Source organism: Trachurus japonicus, chromosome 8, assembly GCF_045865225.1.
Source record: "Trachurus japonicus isolate A0001 chromosome 8, Traja_1.0".
Classification (NCBI taxonomy): domain Eukaryota; kingdom Metazoa; phylum Chordata; class Actinopteri; order Carangiformes; family Carangidae; genus Trachurus; species Trachurus japonicus.
The window spans coordinates 23,712,669-23,727,618 of record NC_140914.1 but is presented as its reverse complement, the minus strand read 5'-3'; the positions used below and the strand labels follow the sequence as shown (position 1 = coordinate 23,727,618).

General features: G+C 44.8%; 1 protein-coding gene across 10 annotated transcripts in view; it reads left to right on the top strand.

Moving 5' to 3' along the window:
- Positions 1–14,950, top strand: part of ep300b (EP300 lysine acetyltransferase b) — a 31,440-nt gene that overhangs the window by 12,726 nt on the left and 3,764 nt on the right. The window contains exons 14-29 of one of the 10 annotated variants that reach the window (XM_085784793.1): positions 132–869; positions 1,190–1,429; positions 1,535–1,745; positions 2,793–2,911; positions 5,225–5,464; positions 6,231–6,319; positions 7,433–7,513; positions 8,433–8,489; positions 8,748–8,825; positions 9,360–9,427; positions 10,406–10,556; positions 11,812–12,072; positions 12,534–12,699; positions 13,083–13,250; positions 13,353–13,514; positions 14,188–14,469. In XM_085784793.1, coding sequence (XP_085640919.1) covers positions 132–869; positions 1,190–1,429; positions 1,535–1,745; positions 2,793–2,911; positions 5,225–5,464; positions 6,231–6,319; positions 7,433–7,513; positions 8,433–8,489; positions 8,748–8,825; positions 9,360–9,427; positions 10,406–10,556; positions 11,812–12,072; positions 12,534–12,699; positions 13,083–13,250; positions 13,353–13,514; positions 14,188–14,469 — 3,111 coding nt within the window. Of the gene's footprint in view, positions 1–131; positions 870–1,189; positions 1,430–1,534; positions 1,746–2,792; positions 2,945–5,224; positions 5,465–6,230; positions 6,320–7,402; positions 7,514–8,432; positions 8,490–8,747; positions 8,826–9,359; positions 9,428–10,405; positions 10,557–11,811; positions 12,073–12,533; positions 12,700–13,082; positions 13,251–13,352; positions 13,515–14,187; positions 14,470–14,950 lie in introns of all 10 variants that reach the window. The other 9 variants (XM_085784791.1, XM_085784790.1, XM_085784787.1 and 6 more) reach the window with 9 other exon arrangements.

Sequence of the window (14,950 nt, the reverse complement as noted above, 5' to 3'; positions counted from 1 at the left end):
CTTGTTATTAGTCAGACCTGTGTTGGTCTGAATGGCCTCTCTCCTGCTCTTAAGATTGTTTAGTTAGTTGCAACCAGCAGGGATCTTTGCTCAGCTTCTGTAGCCTAACCCCCGTGTCCCGTCCTCTGTAGCAGAATCGGATGTCCACGCCGCCTCCCCTCCCAGCCAGCAGCCCTGCAGCACAGTCCAACTCTTCTGCTCCAGGCTCTGGAGCCCCCGGGCCCCCCATGGGGGCTGGTAGTGCCAGTGGGGCTGGGCCTCTACCTACCCTGCCTCCATCCTCCACCCAGTCCAACTCCTACCCTCACTGCGCATCCATACGAACAAACTCCCCCTCACCAGCACGCAGCCTAACGCCTCAACCCCATCAGACGCCCCCCACGTTACCGGGCTCCCAGACCCCACAGCCACACACGCCTGGCACGCCACAGCTGCCCCCTCCACAGCAGCAGCAACATCCACAGCATCCGCAGCAGCAGCAGCAGCAGCAACAACATCCACAGCAGCAACAACATCCGCAGCAGCAGCAGCAACAACAACATCCGCAGCAGCAGCAGCAGCAGCAACAACAACAGCAGCAGCAGCAACAACAACAACAGCAGCAGCAGCATCAACAACAACAACAGCAACAACAACAACAACAACAGCAGCAACAACAACAGCAACAACAACAACAACAACAACAGCAGCAACAAGCTTCACAGCAGCAGCAGCCGTCAGGGCAGACGGTTCAGTCGGTGAACTCTGAGAAAGCCAATCAGCTTCCACAGACGCCCGGGGGCGGGGCTTCCTCAGGACCCCCGTCAGGTCAGGCCTCCTCGGTGCCCAACCAGAACGCTCATGTACCACTGCAGCTGCCCCAGACCCCAGTGAGTAGATCACGCTGCTTTCATCACTTTGCCCCCTTTTCCACAACAGATTTGTTGCTTTCCTGTAGCCTTGGCCTTCGCTTATACCTGAATATTGCTCTGGCTCCTTTTTGAATCCTCACAGGGAGTAGGAAAAGTGCATAAAGTGAAAAAACTAAAAGAAAGTGTACTTGAATGTGAGGATGAATGAAATTATCAAAGTGGTGATGGTGGTGAACGAGTGTGGGAACCAAACGGAGGCAAATGTGTCCCGTTCATAGTTTGTAATTTGCCATTTCTAAACTTCACTGGCTTCACTTCACTTTTTCCTTTTGTCTCAGCTGTCGGCGAAGCCTTCCCTGACAGCAGATGGTCAGGTATCCTCTCCGGCCTCAGTCAACAGCAGCTCAGATCCCAGCTCCCAGCTTACTTCAGCAGATGGTCCTGCTCCCAGCCAGGAAGACGTTAAAATGGAGGTGAAGAAGCAGGAGGAGGACGACGAGGGGGCGGACACCCAAGGAGAGGGCAAGGGGAAAATGGGCAAGGGTCAGTCTGACGTGAAGACGGAGGAGAAACCAGAGGTAAGATCATCCAACTTTGACTTAGTGACACTTGATGGTATGAAAATACCAAATAATCACATTGAGAAGGAAAACATCATCCTGACATTTCCATTTTCCTCTCAGATAAAGAAAGAGAAGCCATTTGGAGACGGGTGTAAAGGCGAGCCCATGGACACGTCTTCGTCTTCGGCGGCGTCTTCGGCGGCGTCGACGGCAGCAGCAACGGGTGAAGACAAGAAGCCGGAGGTGAAGAAAGAGCCCAAAGAGGAAGAGGAGGGGTCAGGGTCGACAGGCGCCGGCAGCTCCCCAGCCAGCGCCCAGAGCAAGAAGAAAAGTAAGTTTTGAATGATCACTGTGAGCAGCGGCCGTGATCCCCACACAGGTGTACGTAGCAGCGGTGAATGTAGGTTTAGAGATGTTAGAAGTAGATGTTAAATGGTCATCAATGTTAATTAGTTTGGTGAAGACATGGCCACATCAGGAATGAACCCAGAGAAAGGTGTGTTGACGGTTTGTGTAAGAGGGAGACCCAAAGAGTCCAAAGGGAGAAAACTATTATAGCTTATGAACCCTCGGGGCTCCATGATCACGCCGGTCACATGACGTCTTCACATGATGTCTTCAAAGCGCCGTAAAAACAAGACAAGAGCACCTAGAGCGCTGCTGTCAACTTCAGTTTAAAGTGCAGTTCGAAACTCTCCCCCAGTTCTTATTTGACTTTGATGGACCACGTAAAACCAGAGATATGATAGTTTTAACTTGATAGTACAAAAAACATTTATCCGGGGGGTTGGGATAGTCGGGAAAAGTGGAATATACCAGAGACGTCTGACGTGGATCGTCATATAGATGAAGTTGTGCTGAAAAATAAGATACCAAGCATGGGCATGTTAAATGGTTTTTTTTCATGTGGTATAAAGGCAAAATCCAAAGTATTCAAAAACAAAATAGGTTCAGACCCCTAAGGATTAACTGTGCTCCATGGACTTCAATGTCAGTCTGTCCGTCAGTGTATCTACTGAAAAAACAGCTGCAGTGGGAGAGTGTGAAGGCTTCAGATCTGTGTCTGTGTCCAGAGCGGACTAACTCGAATGCCGTCCAGCAAAATCAAGAGTCTGTTGAAAAATTGTGAGCACTCCAGCACAGTGGTGATGGACGGTGAAACAACACTTAAATCACTCTCTGACATGGAGCTGGTCGGCGTGTGCAGTGTGTTTGCTTCACGATGTGGCCGGTTCAGTGAAGTTTCATTCATCCTGGAGTCCAGCAGAGAGACGAGGCCGTTCTGTTGTTTTCACCCCCCGTCTCTCTTCCTCCTCCACCTGCTGTGTCTCAGCTGCTCCCCTCTCTCATTTGTGTTCACTGCTCCGCTTCTTTCCAGTCTTCAAGCCGGAGGAGCTGCGTCAGGCTCTGATGCCCACCCTGGAAGCTCTGTACCGGCAGGACCCTGAGTCCCTGCCCTTCCGTCAGCCGGTGGACCCCCAGTTACTGGGAATACCCGTACGTATTCGAACTAGTAACAAAACTAACCTGGTAAGGGACTGCACTGGCTGCCATTTTGCTTCAACTCCTCTGAAAACGTAGTTTTTTTTCCATTGTTTATTTTACTTTTTCATCTTTTAATATTTTGCTCTGCTTCGGCATAGTTATCATACTTTGAGTTTATTTCATGTTTATGCTTCAAGTTACTTTAACCTTTTGTTTTAGTTGATTTTTCTCCCATTGCATGTCAGAAGTTAAGAAAATGAAATATAAGAGTGTGTCGGTGTGTGTGAGTATGTTTGTGTGAGTGTATTTGTGTGCGAGTGTGTGTTCTTTTCTGAAACTTCTTGTCACTTGTAAATCAAAGCAATAAGTCTCATGAACATTTGCCTTTTCTCAAGTAAAACTGTAGAGAAGGACAAAAAGTAAACGACTGGCTGAAACATTAATTCTGACATTGAGATTCCAGTTTTTGTTGTGCGCGATGATTTAACTTGTGTTGTTTTGTAGCCACATCATCCTGTGAGACACAGTATTACTTGACCCAAGTATCCATCCGAGTATTCTGCATGATTAATCGATGGCTGCTTGTCTTTCATAATACTCCTAAAACTAAAAGCAAACAACAAATGAAATGGCACAACAAAGTATTTGAATGGGACAAATGTGGCCTGTAAAAAAGAGTTTGTGAGCCGATTGCTTTTATTTATCACTTTAATTTGTTTGACTTTTGCCTTAAGTTTCCAGTTTTAATTTGAATCATCATGAATCATATTTTTATTTTGTAGTTTTTCACCCTTTTATTCCATTACTAGCTTTCTAGTTCAGTTCCTCACCAGTAGTAGTGTGTCAGTGTTCAGGTGGGCAGCGTGTAGAGGAGGGACAATACCTTCACCCTCACTGCATCCAAATTAGGGGGGAAAGAGTTTGATGACACAAAATGAGCATCTCCCTAAAGTGGCTTCCTACCGCCTCAGCTTTTTTTATAGAGTTGTGATGAGCGAGCGTCAGGCTATTGGCTCACGTCTCCTGCAGGAACCTCCACAGTCAAGTGATGCAGCTTCACGCCATGCTGTCGTTGTGTAACGGCGTTCATATAAACATTCAGCGGCAAAAAAAAAAAAATCTAAGTTCATCACAAACTGGTGGATTTCTGAGCAGCGTTTTATTGTGATCTAAATCTGGCCCTGTAGGTCGTAATACGCATCACTTGTTTGTGCATGTGAGTGGTTCCATTCAGAGATGAGGGTCTGTTTCCTAACTCTTGTTGCCATGGTGACACTGAGATGGACCCTGCTCTTTGAAACTCACACCTCCTCCTCTTTTTTTTTTTTTTTTTTTTGAATTTTTTTTATGTGGGTGAATCTCCAAAAAGCCTTTCTTTTCCTCGCCCTCTTCTCCGCTCCTTTTTTTTTTTTTTTTTCCTTCCAAACCGTATTTTTGTTTGGGAAGAAGCGGAGACGCGGCGGACACGAACAGAAAAACCAAATTGGAGACTCATCTTGTCCCTCTTACATTTGCTTCACCTCAGCACTGTTGGCTTTAACTCCGTCATCATATCGCTACTTGTGCTGCTGCCGTTGTTAATGCCAACCGCTATGTTGCTAAAAACAGTGAATCTCTGTCTGCCTGTTGCTGTTGCCACTGCTCTGTTCTTCTTGGTTTTGCACCCTGATCGCTCCCCAGGCCTGAAAAGCTTTTGTTTACATTCAAACCTCAGCGGAGAGCTGTTCCTCCGACTGTCAAACAGTCACCGTGTGGCCAAAACGAGAATGTATTTCTTAAGAGAAATTGGTAACTGACGATTACAGGATCACAGTGCTGGGCTTTTAGCTGCAATACAATTACATGCAATGCATCTGTGTGTAGCTTTTAAGTCTTAGCCTGTGGTCACATGAGCAGCAGAGGACCAGACGGACTCGTGGCGGTCGCCTGGTCCGTGCTGCGGCGGCACAGAGAGGGACTTGACTTTAAATGTAGGGTGCAAAGCAGAGAGCTGGAGGGCAGAAGTTGTCATGTCTCTCTGTTTGCACACGAACCTTCTTCTCTGCAGCGCTCAACAACCTTGTCCCCCTGCACCCTCTTCTCTCCCTACTCTGGTCCCGCCCGGTCAACCGCGACGCCCTCATCACACCCGACGACCACGACCACGACGGCGACAACGATACTCTTCCTCTCCATCTCTCTCATCCTCCTTCCTCCTCCCCACCTCGGGCGGCCAAACCGTTCCACCATCTCGCTCTTCTCTCCCCTCTCTCCCTCCTCTGACCCTTCTCAAATTTCCCCCCCCGACCCGCCGCTCGACTCCGGACGGTGCCCTCCGAAAACCAGGACTACTTTGACATTGTGAAGAACCCCATGGACCTGTCGACCATCAAGCGGAAGCTGGACACGGGGCAGTACCAGGAGCCCTGGCAGTACGTGGAGGACATCTGGCTGATGTTCAACAACGCTTGGCTGTACAACCGCAAGACGTCCCGCGTCTACAAATACTGCTCCAAGCTGGCCGAGGTGTTTGAGACGGAGATCGACCCCGTCATGCAGGGCCTGGGATACTGCTGTGGGAGGAAGGTGAGACGGGAGTGGTGTTGGTTTTTTAATATTGATTGCTGAATATACTACATACATATTGTCTTTTTTAGTAGAGACATTTTGCTTTTCTATTCTCTTTGAGCTTATTTATGGTCCCAGAATAATTTGACATCGGGGCAAATACACTTGTTTTTGCACCGAGAGCTGGAGCTGAGACATAAGACAAGACTGTTCATGGAAAAGTAGCATTGTAGCATATAAGGGAGAAAAAAAAGTATGCAAATATATAGAAATATGATTTGATATAAAACAAACATAAAAACAAAAGAGAGAGAGATAAAGACATTCTGTACAGTTTTGTGCCTCATTATTTCAAAAGTATATACAGTTATTTACAAAAATAGAATAAAGTTTATATTTACACAGTAATGATTGTTGAAAGGCAGAAAAGAAACTATTGCACAGATGAGCGGGTGTATGGGAGTGTACGGGAGTAAGGATGGTGGTGTTGGACATGAATAAATGAAACTGAATAAATACAGACTCAATAGTGGAGGATTCCTAGTAATCTCATGTCTGTATGGTGAACATGAAGCCAGGCTAACCAGCTGCTGCCTCATATTTAACTGACAAATATATAAGATTGATACCAATCTTTTTATCCAAGTCGCTGCCAGAAAGCGAATAAGTGTGTTTCCCCAAACGTCCAGCGAGCCGTGTTTGCCTGTGTGAGCAGGACGTACGTATGTGAGATGGTTTTCAATCAACGTTTCTGTTTGTTTTTTTTCTTCTCCTCTTGTTTCAGTACGAGTTTTCCCCTCAAACTCTGTGCTGCTACGGGAAACAGTTATGCACCATCCAACGCGACGCCGCCTACTTCAGCTACCAGAACAGGTAAGGGCTGTCGACACATTGGAGCACAAAGCACGCCACACATCACAGAGCAACAGCAATGAGAGAGTAGACGTTTGGCAGAACAGCTTGTGTGTGTGTGTGTGTTGTTGTATTTTTGCACATGGGTTATATTTCCTTACAGCATAGCATCAATCAATCAGTGCAATCACAGATGAGTTTTAATTTGGCTTCAAATGGTTACCCTGGCACCATCTCCATCTCCACAGTTCACCTTTTTTTAATTTCCATTATGTTGTCATTCATAAAGTGGGCTCCTATCTTCTTCAGCAGTTATTCTTAATTTGCTGCACCATTTGTTTCCCACTGAGTAAATTTACATGCACAACATGTGGCTGCTTGCATTTTTCTTTTTTAATATTAAGTAGAGGAGGTTGGGTGGGGTGGGGGTGTTATATCCATTCACCACCAGAGGAAAGGTTCCCACTTTATAAATGAACTAAAAGGATGATGGGTCCCTGTTGCTTTACCATTTATTTATTTTTCTCCTCATTCACCCTTTCATGTTTGGAGACTCGTATCCTCGCTCCCTTCCTCCTCCACAGCTCCTAGTGGTCTCTCATGTTGCTGTAATGTTGTTGTTGTTTACCACTGGACGTCTGACGCTAATCTTTGCTTTGCCTTGGCTCTCTGTCCTCTGTTGGTTGTTGTTCACATCCTGTCCGTCCCCCCCCCTCTCCCTCTCTGTCCCTCCATTGTCCTCGTCTTGACCTGTAACGATTTATTTCACGCTTTTTTTAATATTCATTTTGACCTCCCCCCTCCCCCATCTCCCTCCCCCTCCCTTCCCTTCTCCCCTTCTCTCCCCTCCTTTTTTTAACGCTTGTGATGTCTGCATTGGCCTGCTTTGGTGTGACCAATCATCCACTCCGAAATTTACGCGCAAAATCAAAACACCCTGCCCACACAAAAACCCTGCATCACGATTGGCTGCTGGCGACGACCTACCTTGCCCTCTGCCTCCTCCTGTGTGTCCGCCCCCTGGCCTGTCCTGCCCTGCCCTGATTGGCGGCTGCTTCTTCGTGCCCTCTCTGTGATTGGCTGTGCTGATGGCGAACGGTGTAGTTCACCAAAATATGGGCTTCTTGCTGACAGGTACCACTTCTGTGAGAAGTGTTTCAACGAAATCCAGGGCGAGAGTGTTTCCCTGGGGGATGACCCCTCCCAGCCTCAGACGTGAGTACCATCTCCACTCCCCTCTCTCTCCTTCCTCACCCTCACACACAACAGATAACAACTCTCCCACCTGGTACTTAGTTTGTCTCGTAGCGTTTATCCCACTGACCGGTCCTGCAGCATCAGTGAAGTTTAGAGCATCACAACCATTTAACATCCACTGTTCCCTTTTAGCGTCTGTCACCTTGTGTCAGCCTGTTCACCTCTTAGTAAAGCTGTATTTTCTGGGGTTTTCACGCTTCACTTTGTGTAGCTAGTCGAAATGTGAGATAAATTAAAGTAATTACACAACAACTCACCAAAGACACACAAAAAAATTGAATCTGAGCAGCAGATCCCAGATCTCTGACTTGTTGTCAAGCTTAAAACACTTGATACTACAGTATATTTCCCATTATCCAAATACTTATTGGATCTTCTGTCCTCTTTTCAGTAGTGTTTAACAAACACTTTCTGTCAAACGTTACAAGTCAAGATAGCCCCTATGACATCACCCAGGTTGTTTTCTTCTTGACTTCCTCAGCTTCTGCTGATAACATGATATGATATATTCTTTTATCAGTGACTATGGCACCAATTGTGATGAATAAACAGAAATGGAGCCCCTGTATCATGAATTCCTCTGTGTTTGTTTGTTGATTTTATCCTCATTTATAAAGTTGTATTATTGCCTCATTATGACCTAATATGGTCAACAACTAACAGTCATGTTGTATTTAAGCCCCTACTCTCCTCTCTCTTAGACATACAAGTAATCAGCGTAATAATAAAATGTGTAATTGGTGACCGTTGTTAATTTCTCCTGTCAGCATTGTCTGAATTGTGGCAACAGTGTGCACACATGCACAGTGTGTGTAGTCTACAGAGGATTTCCTTGTTGTGTCAGTTACAGTAGTTTGTTTTCTGATATTTCCTACAGGTCCATCAACAAAGACCAGTTCCAGCGAAAGAAGAATGACACGCTTGATCCAGAGCTGTATGTCTCTCTTTTTGACTCTTTTTTTCCTTTTTTTTTTTTTGTTTAATTCAAGCTGCTTTTAGAAATTAAGGCGGTTAAGTGTTTGTTTGTGAATAATAGCCTTGTTATATGATTCCCCCCCCATGTGTCACATATTTTTTGCAGTTGTTAGATAACAACCGTGCAGCTCCTGAAGAAGAACACAGTATTTTCATCATACATGAAATGCAGCCAATAACTTTAATGTTGTGTCTGCTTCTTGTCTTCTCCGCTCAGGCTCGTAGAATGTACCGACTGTGGCCGAAAAATGCACCAGATCTGTGTCCTGCATCATGACACCATATGGCCTTTAGGGTGAGCCAGCTGCTATACACACACTCTGTACATTATACTGTTACTGGGTCTGGAAAATGAATTTGGCCTTTTGTGATCTCCTGAAAAGCTACAGAATCAGCCAAAACATCAGATGCTGGAAAGTACAGTTGTTAAGTCTTGAAACGCATTAGCTGCAGAGACGCTGCCTAAAGCAAATTATTAAAGATCACACACACACTGCCCCCAACATTTTGAGGAGTGGTTTCGAAACTGGAGGTATGTAGGCCAGGGTGGCTGCGACAGATCTGCAAACAAAGCCCCGCAACTCGAGCGAGAAATGATTGTCTCACTTCTCAAAGTTTGATCTCCCCTCATGTGTGGTCTGTTTGTAATTAAAAGACTGAACCAACTTCCGAGTCATTACAGTTGTTTGAAGACTGAGAGACTGACATCAAAGGCCAAATCATCTCTTGATTAAAGCCACTTCATCACTGTCATCCATGCTTATTGTGACAGAGCAGATGGTAACCTGCAAGTTTAACTGTTTACTCTTGATTTCCTCCCTAACCACAGCTTTGTATGTGACAACTGCCTCAAAAAGGCGAATAAGACGCGGAAAGAGAACAAATACGCAGCCAAAAGTAAGTGAAGTGTGTCTGTTCTTTGTAATATTTAATTCAGTCTTTAGTTGAGCTCCCATCACTTTTCATCTGAGGTGTTGATGGTTTTCTATTATTTGATAGCAATATTTTCAAAAACTCAAACCATGTTAGAAATGAGTTAGTCCACATTTAAAAATTGTTGGCATTTATCCATCGTGGTTTGTATTTAAATCATTTTCATCATCCTCGTTGATCCTTTTAAAATATCTGCCTTCAAATCTTTTTGCATCATCTCCTTTCTTCTCTCCATGATTAACATTTCTACTTGGCTCCTGCTGTGAAAGAGAGGATCTGTAGGCCGTTTTCTTTTTTGTTTTTCTCGTTTGTTTCAGCTTTAGTCAGCATATACGTGCTAACGAGAAGTATGAAAGAGGAAGTTGTAGCGCAACAAAAGAGAAAACGATGAAAAGTATGAAGTAAAAACTGACATGACTTAAGAAAAGGTTCACACCAAAAGAAACAAAAAGGACGCAATGTACGTTTTGCTGGTATATCACCACAGTCACTGAATGTTAACAACATAGGTTTCTTATAACAGACAAGTGTTACCATACAAAAGGTCTGTACAGTGAAAAAAACCAGAGAGCACATCAAAGCCTCGTCCTGTTTTAGAATGAAAATCTGTATGTTAATTAAAATCAGACGTTCATAGGATGTTTGGTTTATATTCAAACGTAACTTCCTAAAGCTCTGTTTGGTTGGGGAGCGTTTATCACTCATCTACAACCAACAGAACTAATTTAGTTTAATAAGTAGATCTTCATCTTTTTAAAAAAACAAATATTGAATTTCCTGCTTTTCATTATTTCTTTTCTGTGCCACTAACACGTTCAAAACGAGATCTCTCACCATGTCTGTGACTAAACAATGATTTCACTGATGGATCACATGATTGTTCAGATACTTTCACATTTTAATTTACTAACTTCTAGTTTTACCTTTTTTTTCTTTTTGCAGGGCTTCCCCAGACCAAGCTGGGCTGCTACTTGGAGGGGCGAGTGAACGACTACCTCAAGCGGCAGAGCCACCCTGAATCTGGCGAGGTCAGCATCCGAGTCGTCCATGTCTCAGACAAGGTGGTGGAGGTCAAGCCGGGCATGAAGTCCAGGTAGGAGGTTTAACTGGCTGCTGCAGATACTTGTGAACAAATCTGACATCACATTCTCACTCAATTTAATTGTGTGTAAACATGTGTAATAGTGTAGCAACAGTCCAATATACCAGACAGACGATCTTTTAAAAATGCATCGACTTAATCTTATAAAACAAAATAAAATTAGCCAGAGAAAACATTGTGCCAGCGTTCAGATTGATTCACTTCGACACCAGCTGCACATTTTATGAACCGGCATAGAGCAATGTTGTACGGACAGTAGAGATCTAGGCCCTGTTTACACGACACGACACATCGGCTGTGCCTTTCGTTTAGACGGCGACAGCGTTTTGGGGGCTTGAAAACGCAAAAAAGTGAAACCACCCTCTAGAGTGGAAATCTTTAAAACGCTCCGCCGTTGTGTCCCCATGTAAAGGGTGAAAACGCAAAAGTCCGCTCCGATTGCAATGACCTGTGGAGGGCACGGAGGGCAGCATTACGATGGCCGGCGTACAGCCTGCCGGAAATCAAGAAGATGAAGAAGAGGGAAAAATTCTGGGTTGTACACAGGCGTGCGGACTTGGTGTTGTGTGTTGTGTGGCACACTGCCACCTGCTGTAGGCGCCTGGTGTGCATACGACATTGAATTCCACAGACTTTTGCGTCACCGTATGCACGCGGATTTCCTCCCCAAAAACACTCGTCTAAACTCGAAATAAAAAGTGAGAACACAACGCCACTTTTGCGTTTTCTGTTCAGATCGTTTCCGTGTGAACGTAGCCCTAACCATGTTGATGAACATGGCGTGGGCTGCAACAGCTGATCTCACCTCAGGCTCGGTCATTCCTTACTCAGCAAAAGTCCAAACGCTGGCAGCATACAGCTGTCCAGATGTGGAGTTGCCACATGAAGCATATGAAAGTAGATGTGTGAAATCAGTCAAGTGCACGGTATAGACTTCAGGAGTATGAGGATACAACAATATTTTTTTCATATTCCTGTTCACTCAGCCTGAGCGCTGGGCTAAAACACTAAGGTGGTGCACCTAAGTCTCATTATGGGAGAGAAAACCCTGCAGATGCAGCACAGTGACTCAGTCCACCAGTCCAGTAATAGATTTCAGACCACAGCTACAGCTGTACTGTAAGGTTTGAGGGTTGGAGAAATAAAAACATGTTGCTTGAGGCTTTGTCAGGCAGGTCGGAGGGAGACGCATCGTAGCATAGAGACGGTTTAGCTGTTTTCCTCACCTGGCTTTGTTTCTCTCCAGGTTCGTGGACAGCGGAGAGATGTCCGAGTCCTTCCCGTACAGGATGAAAGCCTTGTTTGCGTTCGAGGACATCGACGGAGCCGACGTGTGCTTTTTCGGCATGCACGTTCAAGAGTACGGCTCGGACTGCCCGCCGCCCAATCAGAGACGAGTGTACATCTCTTACCTGGACAGCGTGCACTTCTTCAAACCTCGACACCTCAGAACGGCCGTCTACCACGAGATCCTGTTGGGCTACCTGGAGTACGTCAAGAGGCAGGGGTAAGAGACAAGTTTATATCCTCCCAAACATGATACCTGATGGAACTGAGCAGCTGAAAATCATTTCCAAATGCAAACACATTAACATAAACATCAAGAATCAAGAGAGTTTATTTGTCACATGCAGTAATACAGGATCATTGCAGTGAAATTATGTGTGCATAATCTCCAATGACTGTGCAAGTTAAAAAAAAACAAAAAAGGACAAGACAACATAAACCTGACTGGGAAAAAAAGCTAAAAACTAAGAAATGCTAAGACATGCTGATATATTCAAAACTAAGCAACACACACTAAACAGACAGCAACAAACATTCAACAATTCTTAAACTTCAAGCAGACTACACAGTGTATTCATTATGTGTTTCAGTGGCATGAAAATGAGCAAACAGATGGAGTAAAAGTAATTATTCTCTATATATTAGTCTCAGTGAATTTAACCACACGTCTCCTCCTCTCAGGTATACAACAGGTCATATCTGGGCCTGTCCGCCCAGTGAGGGGGACGACTACATCTTCCATTGTCACCCAATGGACCAGAAGATCCCAAAGCCAAAACGCCTGCAGGAGTGGTACAAGAAGATGCTGGACAAGGCCGTCTCTGAACGCATCGTCCACGACTACAAGGTGAGACACGCTTTCTATCCAATCGTCGTACCGTCGGTGTGATTTAAAGCAACCATCACTGCAGAAAGCCAACTCACAGTCAAGTCCTAATGCTCGTGTTAAACGTCCACAACCATTGAGAAAACAATCCTGCCACAGAGAGCGTTTCCTGGCTGTTATAGGCTTTCAATTATATCACTTGTAAACATTCAGATTAACTCACAACTGGACTCCATCTGCTGGAGAATATCATGTGATGGCGGTTGAAAGCCAGAGAACAGCCACTAAATGGACCATGATGTTAGATTGTGTTATGTTCAAATGTTATTCCATAACATACACATAAGTTCATTATGACATTAACAACATGACAGGAATTAAGTCGCCGTCTTTTTGTCCCACAGGACGTCTTCAAGCAGGCAACGGAGGACCGGCTGACCAGTGCCAAGGAGCTGCCGTACTTTGAGGGCGACTTCTGGCCGAACGTGCTGGAGGAGAGCATCAAGGAGCTGGAGCAGGAGGAGGAGGAGAGGAAGAGGGAGGAGAACAGCACCTCCAACGAGAGCACCGACGTGAGTAGAGTCAAAGTCTGCATGTGTTCAGGTCGCAGAAAATACTGATGTTTGCTAAGGAGCTGGTCCATGTGCCGAAATTGACATTTGAAACGTTCACAGGCCACAAAAGGAGACAGCAAGAATGCCAAAAAGAAGAACAATAAAAAGACAAGCAAGAACAAGAGCAGCTTGAGCCGAGCCAATAAGAAAAAACCAGGGATGCCCAATGTTTCCAATGACCTGTCCCAGAAGCTCTACGCCACCATGGAGAAACATAAGGAGGTACGTGTGATTTTAGCAATAGCTGCTAATTATTCAGTTGGATTATACACCCACATACCTGCACAGTGACTGAGGTCATCACTTACTGTATACTGTATAATAGCCAAAGTGAAAAAGATTTCTAACAGGTCATTTGGTAAAGCGTTTAAGCAATGTAGCATTTAAATTATTTATTAATTATTTGTTTGCATTTTCTTAAAGAAATAAAGGCAGTATATTAAATACATTTTCCTAAATGTTCGGGTCAAACCAAAGGACAAACAAATGTCATGTCAAAAGTTTTAACAAGAAAACTCTACAGGAAAACCTTAACCTACCAACATGAAGGTGCTTAACATTTATCGAAATATTCAAATATTATAAAACTTCTGTAAATACTCTCACATGGCACAAACCTCTTTACATTTCCCAAGCAAATACTACCTGTTGGTCAGATGGGTAAGAGAACAGAGGATGAAGGAATCTACAATGAAAAACTTTTATTGCATCTTCTGTTGACAAAATGACAGGATATTGTGGACAAAGGTGAAGTTGGTAATAAATGTGTAAATGTGCATATTAACATCAAAACAACTGTTATACGTGTGTCTGTAAAAGCTGGGCCTGATTGACACATCCTTCATATACCGTTTAGGGAAACTTTGCAGCTGACTCTCTCCCATCTCGCTCCCAGGTCTTCTTCGTCATCCGCCTCATCGCCGGCCCCACCGCCAACTCCCTGCCCGCCATCACTGACTCGGACCCCCTGATGGCCTGCGACCTGATGGACGGCCGCGACGCCTTCCTGACTCTGGCCAGGGACAAGCACCTGGAGTTCAGCTCTCTCAGGAGGTCCATGTGGAGCTCCATGTGTATGTTGGTGGAGCTGCACAACCAAAGCCAGGACCGCTTCGTCTACACCTGCAACGAGTGTAAACACCATGTGGAGACCCGCTTCCACTGCACCGTCTGCGAGGTGAGAATCACTGAAATCTTCATTTCAATGGGAACGTGGATCAAAGTGCAGCAAGACGGCGCAGATCATGTGAATATGTTAAATGCTATGATGTGGTTTTCATGTTGCTAAAGCTCAGAGTGAAAGAGCTCTTCTGGTGGGGATAAATTGAAAACCTATAACCTATCTCTTATTTTATTTTATTTTGAGCTGTGACTGTCTGTACAGACATATTTGGGTGCCGTGCAGCAGTCACATTAATGAGGTCATCTTTGTCCAAACAGAGCTAAGAACTTGGACATGAATTTCTATTTTTGGTCAATTCTGTAGCACAAATGTGACAAAGTTTTTGTTTCATGAAGTGGCTGCTGAATAAATAAGACTTGAGATTTTAGTCAAAACCTCCAGTTCAGGACAGCAAATTCACTTGTACTGCACCCGGTGCCAGAGCAGCTCCACTCTGGTCATTGTTCACTATCTTCCAGACTGAGTCTGTGCAGTG